Here is a 20,036-nt window from a genome sequence, read left to right on the forward strand (position 1 = left end):
AGTCTGTGTTTATGGAAAGTTTTAAAATTTGTACTGCAGTAAATTAAGTGAACCATAAAATGAGATTGTTTTGTGCTAAGGAAAAAAACTGTACTGATACCATAATTGGTTATGTTCACTCTGACTGGGCTGGTCACAGAGGACATAGAAGTCCACAAGTGGTTATCTTTTCAAAGTTTTGGGTTGCAGAGTTTCTTGGGCATCTAAGAAACAATCTACAGTGTCCTTGTCATCAAGAGAATTAGAATTTTTAACGTTAAGTATGGCGAATAGTGAAGGCTGTCAGCACAGTAGTAGGTAACATAGTGTTTCTGGCAGTCAAAGAGCTGTTGTACTGCATGAAGGTAATATGCCCATAACAAGCTTTTGCAAGATCCTACAGCTCCATAAAACTTAAGCATATTTATGTCAAAATTTTGCTTGTGAGGGGGAAAGCTTTTGTGAAGAAGTTGTGTTAATGTATGATAGCACAAATGAGCAACAAGCTGATGCTCTGACACAGCCAGTAGGTGATAAAAAATTTTAGAACTTTACAGCCTTGCTAGGACTTACAGCCCAGCCCAGCCAAGCTGTGTCGAGCTCAGCCCATCCCAGCCCAGCCCAACCCAGCCGAGTCAAGCTGAACTCAGCCTAGCCAAGCCATGCTGAGCCCAGCCCAGCCCATCCCAGCTGAGCCGAGCCGAGCCCAGCACAGCCCAGCCAAGTCGTGCTGAACCCAGCCCAGCCCAGCTGAGCCAAGCCCAGCCCAGCCCAGCCAAGCTGTGCTGAGCTCAGCCCAGCCCAGCCCAGCCCAACCCAGCCAAGTCAAGCTGAACCCAGCCCAGCCAAGCCATGCTGAGCCCAGCCCAGCCCATCCCAGCTGAGCCAAGCCGAGCCCAGCCCACCCAAGCCATGCTGAGCCCAGCCCATCCCAGCTGAACCGAGCTGAGCCCAGCCCAGCCAAGCTGTGATGAGCTCAGCCCAGCCCAGCCCAGCCCAGCAGAGCCGAGCCAAGCTGAACCCAGCCCAGGTAAGCCATGCTAAGCCCAGCCCAGCCCATCCCAGCTGAGCCGAGCTGAGCCCAGCCCAGCCCAGCCCAGCCCAGCCAAGCCATGCTGAGCCCAGCCCAGCTGAGCTGAGCCCAGCCCAGCCGTGCTGAACTCAGCCCAGCCCAGCCCAGCCAAGCCGTGCCTAGCCCAGCCCAGCTGAGTCCAGCCCAGCCCAGCCGAGGTGAGCCCAGCCCAGCCCAGCCGAGCCAAGGTGTGCTGAGCTCAGCCCAGCAGAGCCCAGCACAGCCCAGCCGAGCTGTGCCTAGCCTAGCTGATCTCAGCCAAGCTGAGCCGAGCCGAGCTAATCTGAGCCAAGCCAAGCTTAGCCAGCCTCCACCTGGCAGTGATGTGGTCTCTCAGCAGCTGGTGGTGGGAACCAGTTAACGTTTATTTCAGTTTTACTGAGGAGTTTTTAAAAAGTAAAACCACACTGCTGTCTTACCTAATACTCCATACTAAAGGCACTGTATTCTGTTTTGTGTAAAGATTTTAGTATTATGTCATCTCACCTGCAAACAACAACATTTAAAGATGTAAGTTAAAACTGCGCTACATGATGGCAGCACTAGAGTAATTCTGAATGTGGGAGAATGTTAGGTAGCCTGAGACAATCTAATCCTTTATAGTTCTATATTTCCTGTACAGGGTGACCCACCTAAAACTTGGACCAGAGTTATTACGAAAATGCAAAGTGCTATGGACGTGCACCTTTCACGGAATGGACTGGTAGTCAGGGGCTCATATTGTTAGCCAATCAACAGATTGTAATAATACTTACAAGGGCAGGCCCTGATATTGGGATCACAGATCTACTGCAGACTTTGTAAAGCTTTAGTAGACTACTAAAACAACATAATGTACAAGTAGTAAGGTGCACTACTCTTGCAGTTCTGAGAAAATCGCAAGAGAAATTTTCGTGTCTATCACCTAACTAATGTATATGTACAAAGACAGAGAAAAAATTTGTATGCAGCTTAATAATAAGTTTAAGATTATTTTGCCAATAGGTATTGTAAATTAGTTACTAATTGGGATTTTCAATTAATTGAAAACGAATAGGTGAAAATGAAATATAAAAGAATGAAGAAACCTAAAAATTGAAATAATGAATTTCATGGTACTGAATTCACAATGTGAAAATTTTGATAATTAAGTAATTTTTTACTTACTTTTTACACTAAATATAATTCATTTGATTTGTTTTCTTAAGTTCACCTTTTATAAAAAAAAATATTAAATTTTATTTTCCAACATTCACCTTTTGTATGAAAAAATAATTATTCTGAAAATTTGTGAACTTGATATGAAAAAATATTCACTTTTATTAATTTTTCTGAGTAATTTAAACGAAATATGTGAGGTACACCATGAAAAAGTGGATTACAGTTGGATATTTCAGTAAGTTCTAGATAAATTCTACTGAGCTAGCTCAGGAGGTACGAGTGAGTTAGCTAGAACTGAGCTAGAACCTACTAAAATATCCTACTCACTGCTTCTCACAATCGCCACAATAAAATATTTGACCTAATACAGAAACAGACTACACCCAAAATCATGAAATTATTTACAATACTCTTTGCATCTCTTTCTTTCATACTGATTCTTTCAAAATTTAGTCTAGTATTCTAAATAGTGCAATGACTTCTGAGGTCTTTATCCTCAGATCATATCTAGCTCATGTAAAATGTCCACCAATATTTCTATTTCAGTATAAATCCATTCTAATCCCTTAGGATCCAACCCCACTTCATCACCATATTCACTATATTCTCCTAGTTCTTCCTGTTTCCTACAATACCTTACAGGAATTACAGTCCCTTTCCTCAGTTATCGGTTTCTTTTTCCTGTAAAATATATTTGGTGTAAAGAACATAGAGAGATCTGTGTACATAAATTATGCATAATATTTTGACTGTGAAATATTTTTTTAATATTATGCCAGAGATATGCTTACATACAGAGTCATCTTTTACATTCACAAAAATAATTAAATTTGACACCATAATAAATTTTCGTAGAGATCTGTAATTATGATTACAGTGATCAACGATGGTCACTGATCACTGATGGTGACTGATCACAGATGGTCTCTGATCAATGGTGGTCAGTAGTTCAGTGATCAATGATGGCCAGTATTTATAGATATTATGAATTGCATAAGGCCTTTACCATTTGGATTTTAGCATACCCTCTTTAGCATTTATTGTTAAGTAATTTGTGTTTAACTTACAGCATTTGCCATTTACTGTTTACCATTTACTGATAACTGTTTAATGTTTACTGTTAAGCCTATAGCATTTACTGTTTAGGATTAGGCATTTGTTATTCAGCCCTAACTGTTTAACATTTATCATTCTATGTTTACCTTTCAGTGTTTAGTTATTAGCACTTACCATTTAGTGTTTGCCATTTGGCATGTACCATTTACCATCTAACTAAACTAATACTTCATCCAAACAGTCCTCAGAAGGTCCAATGGCTACCAACCACTCACTGTGTCAATCTTAGCTGAGAGGCATCACTGCATGCGAATATGGAGGGGCACATGGTCAGAGGGGCAAATGGTCAGCACATTGCTCTCCTGGTGGTTGTCAGTTTTCGTTACTGGAGCTGCTACTTATTTGACTCCTCAATTGGCCTCACAAGGGCTGAGTGCACCCCACTGGCCAGCATTGCTCAGCAGACCTGAATGATCACCCATGCAAGTACTTTCCAAGCCCATAGTTTGATGTGAACCCATGTTACCAGTGTGGCTTCTACTGTATAGCATTTAGCATCTACTGTTTGCCATTATCTGTTTAGTGTTAAGTGTTTACCATCCTGTGTTTACTGTTCATCATTTACCATTTAATGTTTACCATATACCATTAGCATTTAGTAGAATGGGGTGTGTGGGGTACGAAATACAAAGTTGGTTTATTTTTATCATCTTGGTTTCCTAATACTGTGCTGAGTAGATGAGGGGCTGGGGTTACAAAGCACACAACTGGTCTGTATATAAATACTATGACTCGGAACCATTTTACGCTGGAGAGAATGAATACCTTTGACTTTCAAGGAAATAATAAAAATCGCAGATAAAATAGTTTTTTTATTTTCAAAAAAATAATGAATGTCTTTGACTTTTCAATGGAGGTTATGTATAATAAGTATCTGGCACAGCATTTAAATACTTTGCTCTAATTGGATGGGAAAAGAGGAAATGGAGCGGTCAATTGCTTTGTTTCCATGCAAGGAGGTAAGGGTTTTCCATTAACACAGTTGCAATATTTCCACCATCTTGTGTTTGTAATACTGGACTATGATTTTCTGGAGGTAAGTGGGAGGGGGAGGGGGAGGGGGTGTGACTTGGTGTGTCTATGAAAAGTAGTGTAATTCGTCGCCAGTTTTACACACTATCCTGTGATTGGTAGGAAAAAGGTGAGGGGAGCTGGTGTATGAAGTTCACAACTGGTCCATGATCCCTTATATCGAGAAGAGAAATTTTTAAATCTTCCATTACCACAGTTGTGATATTTCTACCGTCTTTGATTTTTATCATGTAGTATAACTGGCTGAGAATAAGGTGCAGTGCACTGTGCGATTGTTAGGAAATATGTAGAGAGGAGGGATTTTTAAATTTTTGAATTGGTTGGAGATAAGAATTGTTAATCCAGAGCGTGGTTACATTCAGTTGGCAGGGGGGATAGATTTGCCTTCCTTTCAATTGTGTCACTCCTTAATTGGTCATTTGTTGTTTAGTAAAAATTTATGCTTATTGTGATTTCATTGCATTTTCTATTGTTCTCAGGTGACCACTGTTCGACATGGTCTCGAAGGGGTGTCCAGGAATTGGTTATGTCAAGAAGAAGTTCTTGCAGTATGAATTGAGGATTCATGAACAACCTATAATGGGTAGTGTTCCAGAGTTTGCAGCTTGGTTGTGCGGGGTCTCGGATATACGGATATCCTTTACGGAGGGTATGATTGGTGAGGTAGGTGATGCCTTGCAATTTATTTTGAGCGCCGTTGATAAGATAGACTGGAGCCTTGCCTTTTTCGAGGATAGCCAGCCAACACATAGGCAGATATCTTGTATACAGTCCCAGTTACTTGGCTGGCTCTGAGCACTATGCGACTGGTCATCAGTCACCTAGAACTTAGAACTAATTAAACCTAACCTAACCTAAGGACATCACACCCCCCCCCCCCCCACCCCCCACCACCACCACCCAGTTAGTTCATTTGGGGAACCACTTAAGAGATTTTGATTGTGTGGAAGTTAAAGACGCCGAGAGGCAGCAAATAAAACAAGTTACGAGTCATGTGCATGGTTTGTAAAGCAGAACCGCAGCCCTAAGTTTAAATATGGAAGGCGCTAGTTCGGAACAAGGGGATGTTGGTAGTCAGCGACACTCAGAATTGTGACGTAAAGGTTCGCAGTCAGGTAGCCTTCGACTGGTTTGCTAAGCTGCCCGATCCAATTATGTGTTTATCTACTGGATTATCGGAATTATCTGTCGATAATTTGAGTCAGGTTCAAGAGCTTTTGTGGTTATTAGCCGAGTTGGAGGTTCAGACAGATACCTTCCGTGTCCTGCACAAGGTAATGCTCCCGCTACTGTATCCCTTAACTAAAGGAGTGTTAAATGTATTAGTTTCGGAAGTTTTGACGAGTCGGCAGTCTATTAAATATCTGAGGACTTTAATTATAGCTAGGTAATTGTCAGCTCGAATGCGAATCGAACTTGAGCTCAAGTTTCTTTGGCAAGTGCAGGGCTCTGCTGAAACATTAGAACAATACGTGGAGAGCGTTCGTAACGCAATGTTGGCTCTGGATATGTCTAAGTCTGAGTCTGATGTCATATCTAACATTCTTGAGGGGATGCGCCCTGATGATTGGTCACGGCTAGATTTTGCTAGCCGGCCGACTTGCCTTTCGGAGCTGGACCAAGTAGTGGAGTAAATTCAGGCCCTCGCATTCGCTGATTCCCAGCGTAGTACTAATTATAGCGCAGGGATACTATCTTTAGTTCCAGCGAATTGCAGGTTATGCGCTGAGCCTGTTGTGCAGACTAGGAAGCTTTGTATTCGCTGTGGCGGCACTAATCACTTAGTGCACAATTGCTCTATTCCTAAGGGATCGCAGGCAAACCTCGACGCCATAGGAAGAGAGGGGGTGGGGATCGTAAGCTACCCTTCCGATGTGCACACATCTGTGCTCCCGATAGGCCCCCTCTCCCCTAAGTTTGTCCTCGGGAGGGAACAGAGCCCCTTCGTGGAGTGCTTGATTCCGGAAGTTCGGTGTCCTTGATTGATTTGGAGTTTCGTTGATTGAATAGGTTATCTGTTGTGAGATCTACCTGGCAGAATTGTCGAGCTGCAACTGGGGAAGAGTTGCCTGTGGTGGGGGAAGTGCAGCGTAGCCTATCAATCTGTGATTTTACATGGCCAGTTACCATGTTGGTGGTTGAGGGATTAGCCGTACCCTTACTCCTGAACTGTGATTTCATTCAGCATACCGGGTTGGTATTAGAGTATGCTAGTCATACATTAAGCATTAAGTTCAGACCGGAGGAAAAGATAGCGCTGTGTGCATGTGATCATTCTAACTTGGTCAATATGGTGGGCAGCAAAGCCAACAGGTTTGGGGTTAGTCGCCTCCCTGATGATCGCGTGGCTCAGTTAATAGAATTGTTAGATGGGTTTCCTGACGTCCTTCCTGACAAACTTGATGTAACTAGCCTGATTGAATATCACATTCATTTGTATGATGGGCTACCGGTTAGGCAGTCGCCGTATAGACTATCTCCACCCAAAATGAGAACCCTAAAGGAAAAATTGGACGCTATGTTGCAGGAGGGCGTTATCAGGCCGTCGACCTCGTCTTACGCTTCACCATTATTACTTGTTCCTGTAGCCGGCGGTAAGGATTATAGATCTGTAATTGATTATTGGTTATTGAATAAGAAGGTTATGTTGGAATCCGTTCCCTTACCCGATATTCATAATTGTTTTACGTGGTTTTCAGGGGCGAGATGGTTCACTGTTCTTGATCTTAATCAAGCTTATCATCACATTCCCCTTAGTGAGGAATCAAAACATGTTACCGCATTCTGCAAAGACTGGAATCTCTTTGAATTTAACAGAGTTCCCTGTGGTTTAGCTACTGGCGCCGCAGTATTGTCACGTTGGACCGTTTTTTGGGAGATTTAAAACTTAAGTGTGTGTACAACTATCTGGATGATGTTGTGGTGTATAGCTGAACCTTCGAAGAACACCTTTCCCATCTTGAACAGGTGTTGCGTGGATTTCGTTCTGCTGGATTGACCTTTAAGCCGGTCAAGATTACTCTTGCTAGACACCAAGTTTCATTTTCAGGCCATCTTGTCTCAGGCGACGGAGTTAGAATCTATCAAGAGCGGACCAGTGGGATTAAGAAATTTCTGACCCCAAGGACAAAGAAGCAGGTCGAGCGTTTTATCGGCATGGCGAATTATTTTCGCAGCTTCGTCCCTAATTTCGCACAGTTGGCTGCCCCTCTCAATGACTTGCGAAAGAAAGGCCAAGAGTTTACCTGGGGAGACAGCCAACAAAATGCTTTCGAGGCGATTAAGACCACAATTGCGAACCCTCCCGTTTTGGTAGTTCCCGATTTCCAGAAACGTTTTGTAGTCCAAACCGATGCTTCCAAAACCGGGATAGCAGCCGTCCTTCTTCAAGAGGATCAGGGCGTGAAGCACCCCCTTGCCTTTGCTTCAAGGAAGCTCACCGCTACAGAGTTAAACTATTCTGTTTATGGTGTGAGGCTCTTGCAGTGCTCTTCGCCTTGGAGAAATTTCGATTTTATTCGGAACATAGGGAGTTCTAACTCGAAACCCACAATCAAGCATAGAGCTGGGTGGGTCCTAGCTCGACCTCTAAAAACCGGGAGGATTGCTAGGTGGGCGGTCCGTATTTCCGCCTTTTCTTTTAAGGTGCGTCGTATTAGAGGCTCCGACAATCAGGTAGCTGACGCCCTTAGCAGGATGTTTAGTGAAGACCTCGAATCTCAGCTAGGGGGAGAGCATGACTCTGGTAGTCAAGTGGTGAATAGTGTCCTCACAGAGATCCCTCAATTATTCATTGACCTTAAAATCAAGCAGAATGAGGATCTGTATTTGGGTCCGATCAAGCGGAAGGTGACTGCTGGCGAAGGCCTGCCCTGTTACTCTTTAAGGAATGGAATACTCTGTAAAGAGGTTCGTAAGTCTGGAGACGATAGAATTTGCTTACCACTTGATTTAGTTTCACCTCTCTTTCAGTATTTCCATAATTCTGTACTAGGAGGGCACCTTGGCTTCTATAAACCCTTGACCAAGGTGTGGGCCCATGTGACGAGGCCATCTCTGTACCGCGATGTGCGGTGGCTCGTCAGTCAGTGTGACGACTGTAGAAGGAGCAAGGCCAGTTCTCACGCCCCTTTGGGTCTACTTCAGTCTCAAAGAGAGCAGCGACCGATGGATAATATGTTTATCGACTTTGTAAGGCCTATGCCTAGGACTAAGGGAGGGTATCGTTACATCTTCGTCGCCGTGGATGACTTTTCGCGTTTTGTATGGTTGCTGCTCAATACCTGGGTCGCTACGAGTATAACCGTATGTCATCTGACCCATATTTTCTTATGGTTTGGCCCCCCTGAAACAACTTGTTAGCGATAATGCGCCTGCCTTTGTGTCAAGAGTGTTTAAACAGTTTTGCTTCCGTAGTGGAATTGGGCATATTACTACTAACCCTTATTATCCTCAAGCATCCTTGTCAGAAAGGGTCAACTGTAACCTAAAGGCAGCGCTTGTAATTTATCACACCAAATCCCCCAGTAGGTGGAATACTACACACCCGTGGTTAAATTCCGGTTTCAACATGGCCCAGCATGAAACTTCTAGGGTAGTTCCGGCTGAGTTAATGTTGGCGCATCCAGTCAATTCGCCTCTATCCAATCTTTGGCAGATCAATAACTTTTTGCCGTTTTCCATTCCTCCGGATACCCTTAGGGAAAATTGGCAACGTGCTCGAAACAACATGGAGTTAGCCCATCGACGGCAAGCCGAATGTTATAACCAAGGCAGAAGCGTTTTTCAGGCTAAGACCGGGGATAAGGTGTTTATAAAGAACATCACTGGTCAGAAAGCTCGTGGTATGGGAACTCGTAAATTTGTGCAGTGTTTCTTCGGACCGTGTGTTGTCACTAGAGTCTTAGGTTCTGTTAATTTGTAAGTTAAGGTGCTTGCAATGGGGAAGAGGTTCAGAGTGCACCTTAGTCAAATCAAGCCTGTTAGATAAGTCTCTTTTCCTTCTTTCTGTGGTGGTAAGACAAACGGGGAGGAGGCTGGTCAGGTTTGAGCGGGGGAGGTTGAGCCATGGTGCGCCTTTTCTGGCACACTAGGTCTCTGGCACGACTATCCATTAGGATGCTATTACACTATCAAATTTTTTTGTCAAATATCTTTGTCCAATACCTTTGTCAAAGATATTTGATGGTGTAATAGGGAAGTTTGTCAAATGTCGTCCAATATTTGATCAAATCTAGGGCCTCAGTGTAGATTTGATCAAATAAGTCGCTTGTCTTCTGTTCACTGCAATGTGACATGTTACCACATGGAGTGCTAGCATCGCTGCATTCTGTCATCTGTAGTATTTTTATAAACATTGCGGGTAAATACAATTGATGTGTGCCGACAACTACAAAATTAATAGAGGTGTATGAAGCTGATGAGGCTCTTTACAACGTGAGGCACGCTGAATCCAAAAATAGATTACGGAGATTGGAGACCTGACGTAACCTAACCTAACCCTCTCCTGTAGCAAGGAATCGAAGTGTTACAGTGAGCCTGTCTTCTGCAGATGTAGCAGTTCTTAAGTGTATATTGTGCTTTGTGATATGAGGATACACATCATTGAGCACATACTGAAATGCATGCTCATACATTCTTGAGTAATTGATGTATGACTTGACGTCCTTCACTATAAGCTCACGTAACAAGTCTTGTTGAATGCTTTTAGCGTGTCATTGTAAAACCCACGGCTTCACCCAGGTATGTTTCCTTTTTTTTCCCCTGCTTCTTTTCTGCATATGCACACAGTGCAATTGCCTTACATGCAACTGCTGCGGTTAATAACAAGTTGTTGTTGTCAGCCATCTTGAACTTTGACGAAAAATATGATGACAGTGTAATACCCCTTCTAGCGCTACGTCAAAGATCTGGGTCAAATACATTTGACGGAATATTTGATCACATCCTTGATCAAATCTTTGACGGAGAAATTTGATAGTGTAATACCGGCCTTACCCGGGTGTACTATAATCTTTGCCGCTATTGTGATCTGGTGGTGGGTATCTGCGGTCAGGGAGTTGGTCGTTGGACTCGCTATGAGGCGCTAGGACGTGCTTGAGGGGACAAAGGAGTAAAACACGGGCGGCTAGCAGCAGTCTACCTTGCAGGATGGTCAGGAATTTGTGGGGCCCTTGCCTGATGTCAACTCCGGGAGACGCTCGTCGCATTGCGTTGGTGCCTGTTTTCTCGGACAACGCTTCTCCATTGAAGGTGGAAGTGGTTTTGGTGCCTTTGTTTGGTGGAACTATTTGCGTTGTAGCGACTATCACTTGTTGGTTGCTCTAATGTATGTGCTGTTGCAGTAAGAGCAAGGCGTGTGATCGCATGGAGACCAGCTGTCACTACTTCCTTTAAGGAAACCAGCGTCCCCAAAATATGTAGTAACTGTAAGGTACTGAAGATACTAGCTCATAATCTAGTTCTGATTTTATGCATACCATGCTTACACAGTTGCCAGTTACATTACAGACCTATGCAACCAAATTAAAGTGCACAAACCTAGTTTTGTTGTGAAGTTGTGCATTTGAATAATGTAATATTATCTTTAAATTATTTCCGTGTCATCTTTGTACACATTGTCGGCCTTAATCATATGTGTAAATATTGTTGGGTAAACTATGAGTGTAAAGGTCTAATATTATTTTACAGCATTGCATTTGTGTACAAGTCTTAGTTTAAATGTTTTACAGCATTGATATTGCTGCAAAATTTAAGTAGTTTCTATTGAAAGCACTTACAGTTTTTTAACTTATATTTTGAGGTTCGCCGATGACATTGTAATTCTGTCAGAGACAGCAAAGGATCTGGAAGAGCAGTTGAACAGAATGGACAGTGTCTTGAAAGGAGAGTATAAGATGAACATCAACAAAAGCAAAACAAGGATCATGGAATGTAGTCGAAATAAGTCGGGTGATACTGAGGGAATTAGATTAGGAAATGAGACACTTAAAGTAATAAAGGAGTTTTGCTATTTGGGGAGAAAAATAACTGATGATGGTCGAAGTAGAGAGGATATAAAATGTAGACTGGCAATGGCAAGGAAAGCGTTTCTGAAGAAGAGAAATTTGTTAACATCGAGTATAGATTTAAGTGTCAGGAAGTCGTTTCTGAAAGTATTTGTATGGAGTGTAGCCATGTATGGAAGTGAAACATGGACGATAAATAGAAGCTTTCGAAATGTGGTGCTACAGAAGAATGCTGAAGATTAGATGGGTAGATCACATAACTAATGAGGAGGTATTGAATAGAATTGGGAGAAGAGGAGTTTGTGGCACAACTTGACTAGAAGAAGGGATCGATTGGTAGGACATGTTCTGAGGCATGAAGGATCACCAATTTAGTATTGCAGGGAAGCGTGGAGGGTAAAAATCATAGAGGGAGACCAAGAGATGAATACACTAAGCAGATTAAGAAGGATGTAGGTTGCAGTAGGTACTGGGAGATGAAGAAGCTTGCACAGAATAGAGTAGCATGGAGAGCTGCATCAAACCAGTCTCAGGACTGAAGACCACAACAGCAATAACAGCATTGTTTATTGATCTCTTAACTTATATTAATTGATGTTTGCTTGGTGTTTGCCATGTTTTCTGCGAGTTTGGGTGCGTGGGAGAGGCACCACGTTCCGCTTTGGTGCACAGAAGTTGTGATGTGTCGACTAATGGGCCCCGGCGTTTAGGTGTTGTTTTTTACGGCTGGTCTGCTGCTTCCGGCATTTAAAGTTGTCACCTTTTGCCCAGGGCACCCTCACATCACAGCCCATTTGATAAACATTTAACATCTCTCATGTACTTAAAAAAATAATTTTAATTTTGTTTACCAATGAATTATATTAAGTGTAACGTATTGTGCTGGTTGCGTTATTGCTCAGAGAAAATTTTTATCTCATCCACGTTTTTAAATTACTTCATATTTATTCTTCATTAAGTAATTCTAATTTTCTGCTTGCTTGAGAAGGAAACTATTGGTCATTTTGGATATAGTTTTTAAGACAGCCACGTGTTGATTGTATGTTAGCTGTTTTATAAATGTGGTCTTGAATAAATTGTTAATTTATTTATTTATTAGTTGTGTTTAAGGAGTGACATTATTGGGGCTTGACATTTCAAAGTCAGAGTGGCGCAGTGGGAGCGTGCTGGGCCCATAACCCAGAGGTGGCTGAGCACCTGAAGGATAATTTGGAAAATATTTCGAGTAGACTTCCCCACCATGTTATAGTTCTGGGTGGACATTTTAATTTGACAGATATAGACTGGGAGACTCAAACGATTATAACGGGTGGCAGGGACAAAGAATCCAGTGAATTCTTTTTAAGTGCTTCATCTGAAAACTACCTTGAGCAGTTAAACAGAGAACCGACTCGTGGCGATAACATATTAGACCTTCTGGTGACAAACAACCCCGACCTATTTGAAACAGTTAACACAGAACAGGGAATCAGCGATTATAAAGCGGTTACTGCATCGATGATTTCAGCCGTAAATAGAAATATTAAAAAAGGTAGGAAGATTCTTCTGTTTAGCAAAAGTGACAAAGAGCAGATTTCAGAGTACCTGACGGCTCAACACCAAAGTTTTATCTCAAGTACAGATAGTGTTGAGGATCAGTGGACAAAGTTCAAAACCATTGTACAATATTCGTTAGATGAGTACGTACCAAGCAAGATCGTAAGAGATGGAAAAGAGCCATCGTGGCGCAACAACCGAGTTAGAAAACTGCTGCGGAAGCAAAGGGAACTTCACAGCAGACATAAACATAGCCAAAGCCTTGCAGGCAAACAAAAATTACGCGAAGCGAAATGTAGTGTGAGAAGGGCTATGCTAGAGGTGTTCAATGAATTCGAAAGTAAAGTTCTATGTACTGACTTGGCAGAAAATCCTAAGAAATTTTGGTCTTATGTCAAAGCGGTAGGTGGATCGAAACAAAATGTCCAAACACTCTGTGACCAAAATGGTACTGAAAGAGAGGATGACAGACTAAAGGCCGAAATACTAAATGTATTTTTCCAAAGCTGTTTCACAGAGGAAGACTGCACTGTAGTTCCTTCTTTGGATTGTCACACGGATGACAAAATGGTAGATATCGAAATAGACGACAGAGGGATAGAGAAACAATTAAAATCGCTCAAAAGAGGAAAGGCCTCTGGACCTGATGGGATACCAGTTCAATTTTACACAGAGTACGCGAAGAAACTTGCCCCCCTTCCTTCAGCGGTGTACCGTAGGTCTCTAGAAGAGCGTAGCGTTCCAAAGGATTGGAAAAGGGCACAGGTCATCCCCGTTTTCAAGAAGGGACGTCGAACAGATGTGCAGAACTATAGACCTATATCTCTAACGTCGATCAGTTGTAGAATTTTGGAACACATATTATGTTCGAGTATAATGACTTTTCTGGAGACTAGAAATCTACTCTGTAGGAATCAGCATGGGTTTCGAAAAAGACAATCGTGTGAAACCCAGCTCGCGCTATTCGTCCATGAGACTCAGAGGGTCATAGACACGGGTTCCCAGGTAGATGCCGTGTTTCTTGACTTTCGCAAGCCGTTCGATACAGTTCCCCACAGTCGTTTAATGAACAAAGTAAGAGCATATGGACTATCAGACCAATTGTGTGATTGGATTGAAGAGTTCCTAGATAACAGAACGCAGAATGTCATTACCAATGAAGAGAAGTCTTCCGAAGCAAGAGTGATTTCAGGTGTGCTGCAGGGGAGTGTTGTAGGACCGTTGCTATTCACAATATACATAAATGACCTTGTGGATGACATCAGATGTTCACTGAGGCTTTTTGCGGATGATGCTGTGGTATATCGATAGGTTGTAACAATGGAAATTTGTACTGAAATGCGGGAGGATCTGCAGCGAATTGACGCATGGTGCAGGGAATGGCAATTGAATCTCAATGTAGACAAGTGTAATGTGCTGCGAATACATAGAAAGAAAGATCGCTTATCATTTAGCTACAATATAGCAGGTCAGCAACTGGGAGCAGTCAATTCCATAAATTATCTGGCAGTACGCATTAGGAGTGATTTAAAATGGAATGACCATATAAAGTTGATCGTCGGTAAAGCAGATGCCAGACTGAGATTCATTGGAAGAATCCTAAGGAAATGCAATCCGAAAACAAAGGAAGTAGGTTACAGTACGCTTGTTCGCTCACTGCTTGAATACTGCTCAGCATTGTGGGATCCATACCAGATAGGGTTGATAGAAGAGATAGAGAAGATCCAACGGCGAGCAGTGCGCTTCGTTACAGGATCGTTTAGTAATCGCGAAAGTGTTACGGAGATGATAGATAAACTCCAGTGGAAGACTCTGCAGGAGAGACGCTCAGTAGCTCGGTATGGGCTTTTGTTGAAGTTTTGAGAACATACCTTCACCAAGGAGTCAAGCAGTATATTGCTCCCTCCTACGTATATCTCACGAAGAGACCATGAGGATAAAATCAGAGAGATTAGAGCCCACACAGAGGCATACCGGCAATCCTTCTTTCCACGAAAAATGCGAGGCTGGAATAGAAATGCGAGACTCAAGGTACCCTCCGTCACACACGGTTAGGTGGCTTGCGGAGTATGGATGTAGATGTAGTTGTAGATGTCCGTGGATTGATACCACGCTCTGCTACTAATTGTGACTTAGAAAGTCGTAGCGAGTCCGACTACCAACTCCCCAGCCGCAAATACCCGCCACCAGATCACAACAGAGGCAAAGGTCGTAGTACACCCGGGTACTCGATAGTCGTGCGAAAGATCTGGTGTGCCAGAAAAGAGACACCATGGCTCAGGAGGGGGCAGAGGTTGTGGTCTCCCACTGATATGGCCGATAATAGAACTTATAACGCCATCCATCTGAGGTCATTAGTAGTAACATGTATGATCTTGAAAGAAGCTCCATGATTGAGTTCAAGATTGTGTCTGTATGGATTCTAGCTGTGCTAGAACGCCCATACCTATACCACTACAGTAGTCTGACATGGCACCAAGCAAGCTATTGGCAACTAGTTTTCAGTAATCAAGTTTTGTACGTAGAAAACCGGTGTTTGTTAGTAATTGAGTACTCACACATTTTTGATGTTTTCAAAACAGGAAGCCTGCCTGTTTTTACATTAATTCTTATAAATCTGTGCTTGGTTCTGAAAGGGCCAATGTCAATATTCGTCAAAACTGGTTTTATTGGTGTACGCTATATAGTTTCACATGCCCTTCATATTGTTAAAACGGCCAATGTCTAAGCCCCATAGGATGAGAGATACTAGGGGTTTTAAGTTGTAAGCCCCAAAGTGTTTTATTAAGGTTCCAATCGGCATAAAAGGGCCAATCTTGCCCTTGGCCTTTTTTGCTGAAGGATGGTTTCAACAACTGAAACAGTGCTGTGGCATTGGACTTAAATCTGGCGGGAATACACAATAATAAGAGTTGTTCCTTCAGCAATTCCCCTTACCATTCGGCACATTGTTAGTGAGGAGTCTAGACAGTCATGGTGGACACAAACATGTTTCACAGAGGCGATAAGGAAGAACTTGAGGAACAAACTGCATCTGAAATATCACCGCTGAAGTCATCACTTTGCCTTGAAGATAAGTTTACCAAAATAAACTAGTATCAGGAGCATTTATCCCTAATTTTTCCAAAACAAGACCATAAATTGACTGGTATCTCTATTTAATGCCAATCTAAAATATTATCATCCGCCTTTTAAATTTATTTCATTTTTATTTTCTTTAAGGTCATCCCAGTACCAGTACAGAAGGAAATTCATGGTCGTCATTATTGGCAGACGTGATTTCAAGTTCTGATGAAGATGTTTTTGAAGATTCTGAAGAATATGTTCCAAGTGGTGGCGTAAGTAGTGATGAAAGCAATGACTGAGGGAATATAGCCGTACAAAAGACAGTTAAAAAATCTTCAAGGACGAAGAAATTGATCTAATTCAACCGCAGCCTGGCAATGAAATAACAAAGTTCAGTGGAAGGTGGAGGAAGAAATGTGATCCAGAGGATCAGCCAGAAAAAGAAAGCGAAACGAAAAATTATGGGAGAAAAATTGGAGTAAAGAATTTTAAACAGCAGGAAATGAATATGTGACGTCGAAATGAAAAGTTATACCTGCTAAAGTTCTGAAACCATCGTGCAAGTCCAGGAAAAATTGTGGAGGAAAAGTAAATGACGATGAGAGAGAGAGAGAGAAAATGTTAAATAGAATATTACGAATTGTCCCCAGAAGCTCAAAATCAGTTCATAGCTAATATGTGTCTGAGGAAAACAAACATGTGGAGCGTTTAAGGAACAAACCTGAAGGAACTGCAAGCAGGCGAAAATATTCCAGGAAGTACTTTCTTTACAGTCCTTCTTTGCAGACTAAGATAGAAGTATGTGAGGATATGTTCCTTAGTACATTTTCTTTAACACAACAGAAGGTAAGAATAATCGAGGAGAAAAGACGCGGCTCTGAAGGAGGAGTGTGTTCTGAAGATGGACGTGGTAAACATTCTAATCATCCGAAAGTTCCATCTGACGACATTGATTTCATAAAGGAACACATTAACATGTTTCCTTCCTACGAAAGCCATTATTCTCGATCTCATTCTTCTAGAAAATGTTTATCTCCAGACTTGAATATTTCAGCAATGTACCGGCTCTGTCAAGAATTTTTCAAAACCAAAGGTATGAAGCCAAGAAGTGAAGCGTGTAACCGAAGAGTTATATCGACCTGGTTCAATCTTAGCTTCCACAAACCGAAGACTGACACTTGTGCAAAATGTGACAAACACGTTATGATGCTCAAGAATTGTACTGATGATGCTGAAAGTTGTAAGGTTGAAATGGAACAGCAACATTTGGATTTATCCTAGGCTGCTTACGATCAGAAAGACAGTAATAAAAAGAAAGCTGAGCAGAATTCCAATATAGTAACCCTGGCCTTTGATTTGTAGAAATGTCCACCCACTCCTTTTCTACGTTGTGGAGTGGCATTTTACAAAAGACAACTTTGGACCTTCAGCTTGACCATTTAAGTAAAGAGACATAAAGAATGTTCTCCAGTATGTTACATTTGGAATGAAACAGTGGCAGGAAGAGGTGACCAAGAAATAGCTTCTTGTCTATATGATTATTTGATGAAACTGGCCAACGAAAGGTACATCTGTACAGCGATTCGTGGACCACACAAAACAGTAATATTTTTTTTGCCATCCTGTTTCTGAGAGCAGTGGAAGAATTCATAATTAGGGAAGACGTTTGGAAATCAACCACAAGTTTCTTGAATTTGGACATACTGACTTGGAAGTTGACTCAATTCACGCAGCCATTGAGAAGACAAAGAAAACAACAACTGTTGAAGTAGAACTGCCAAGAGACTGGGCCAAATTAATACGCATGGTCCCCGAAAGCCATCCATAACAGCAATAGACCTGGAACAAAAGGACCTCTACAAACTTAAAGACCTGATGAGGAGCCATTATCTGCAAGAAAATTGACACAGAAGGAATCCTATTGTTTGAAACAAGATAAAATAGATGAAGTATCACTCAGGTATGCCAGGAATTGTCTCCCACAAACACAGTTACTCCTCAGAAGAACCATTCAGGATTATAAATCTGAACAGAAAGAAAACTCGATGCTTGTCTATGCCAAAATTTGCACCTATTTCTGAAGACATCATACCTATTTCAGAAAAGAAATTATAGGACTTAAGGAATCTCTTTCCGTACATCAATGTAAGCAGTCGTCCATTCTACATGCAGTTCATCAATCAAATGAGAGCCAATACACAGTCAGATGAAAGAGATAAACAGATACCTTACGAAGGGAGGATGAGAATGGTGACGACGGAAACGAGTGATATATTTTTTCTGTCTCCCCTTCTATAGTGTCAACCATAGTATATCCAAATTATTTGAATGATATTAAGAATTTTGAATAAAGTTTCCCCGCTGCTTACGAGACCGAACAGTGTTTTCATGATTTACGGAGATAAAATGTGTCTTTTGGAACACGTAACAGTTGCTATCAGTTATTAAATTGCAGAGGAATGAATAAAGTGATTTAATTAATCTTAAAACTACCTGTTTCTGGTTATTCAGTGTACCTGACCCTGATGTCCAAATGGGCAATGTCAAATAATTTAAAAGAGTTCATGATTTTAAAGCAGGCCAATATAATCGTAAGTCCTTTAATTCTGAAGTTGAATATTCTAGAAATTTATTATTTAAAAATAAGCTTTACTTAAGATGATTTACTATAATGATGGTAAGAAATAGCCACATATAGGAGGCCGGAGTGGCCGTGCGGTTCTAGGCGCTACAGTCTGAAGCCGAGCGGCCGCTACGGTCGCAGGTTGGAATCCTGCCTCAGGCATGGATGTGTGTGATGTCCTTGGGTTAGTTAGGTTTAATTAGTCCTAAGTTCTAGCCGACTGATGACCTCAGAAGTTAAGTCGCAGAGTGCTCAGAGCCATTTGAACCATTTTTGAACCAGCCCCAAATATACTGTTAATAGAATGAGATTTTCACTCTGCAGGGGAGTGTGCGCTGATATGAAACTTCCTGGCAGATTAAACTGTGTGCCCGACTGAGACTCGAACTCGGGACCTTTGCCTTTCGCGGGCAACTGCTCTACCATCTGAGCTACCGGAGCACGACTCACGCCCGGTCGGTAGCTCAGATGGTGGAGCACTTGCCCGCGAAAGGCAAAGGTACCGAGTTCGAGTCTCGGTTGGGCACACAGTTTTAATCTGCCAGGAAGTTTCATACTGTTAATAGTTGTCTAAAATTGACAGAAAATATTCAGAAACAAACTAAGATTCTTCACATTGGCCCTTTTAGAACCAAGAAATAGAAATCTCCTACGTCCCTTTTGTTGCCATCTTGTTATACACATGTACTATGTAAATGTGGGTGCAAATATTGAGAACAGGCTAATACTTTTGTATAATTTATTTTTAAAAAACGCAGCTGTTTATACACAACAGTCATTTTTCTGGAGTGCCAGCTTCAACTAAGCATGTTTATCAGCTGCCGGTCGTTCCATTTCCTGGCATTATCCTGAGGGGTGCGCCCAAATCTATTCCTGGCCCTCTTGTCGGCACCTGCCTCCAACAGTGCAGCTGCTGCATCTGCGTGCCCATTGTACGCTGCCCAGTGCAGCGGAGTCGTCGCATTCTCCTCCGTGGCGTTGGGGTCGGCACAGGACGCCCCCAGAAAGCGCACGGCAGCCGTGTGTCCAGTCATTGCAGCCAGGAACAGGGGCGTGTTCTGCCACATGTCCCTCGCCTCCAGGTCAGCCCCTGCGGAAAGCAAAGCCTTCGCCGCCTCCACCTGCCCCTGTCGTGCTGCCCAGAACAGGGCGGTCCATTCCCACTGCCCCCTGGCCTCGACGTCTGCCCCTGCAGCCAGCAGACACTTGGCCATCTCCGCCTGTCCATCTCTTGCCGCCCAGTGCAGGGCGGTCCAACCGTCGCCGTCCGTCGCCCCCACGTCCGCACCTGCAGCCAGCAGGGCTCGCATTTCCGACATTCGTGACTGCTGAGCTGCTTCCAGCAGCCTCCTGCCCTTCTCTCTTCCCGAAAGTCTCCTGCACAAAACAAAGACATTCTCACACGTTGCCATACACACATCTGATCACGGAAGCAGATCTACACTATTGGCCATTAAAAGTGCTA

General features: G+C 42.6%; 1 protein-coding gene across 1 annotated transcript in view; it reads right to left on the bottom strand.

Annotated features, from left to right (window-relative positions):
• Nucleotides 1–19,299: 19,299 nt before the first annotated feature.
• Nucleotides 19,300–20,036, bottom strand: part of LOC126424841 (ankyrin homolog) — a 63,685-nt gene continuing 62,948 nt past the window's right edge. Inside the window, exon 5 of the mRNA XM_050087647.1 lies at nucleotides 19,300–19,948. Within this exon, the coding sequence (XP_049943604.1) occupies nucleotides 19,369–19,948 (580 nt within the window). The 3' untranslated portion in view covers nucleotides 19,300–19,368. The remainder of the gene's footprint in view (nucleotides 19,949–20,036) is intronic.

The sequence above is a fragment of the Schistocerca serialis genome, chromosome 10, assembly GCF_023864345.2.
Source record: "Schistocerca serialis cubense isolate TAMUIC-IGC-003099 chromosome 10, iqSchSeri2.2, whole genome shotgun sequence".
Lineage (NCBI taxonomy): Eukaryota > Metazoa > Arthropoda > Insecta > Orthoptera > Acrididae > Schistocerca > Schistocerca serialis.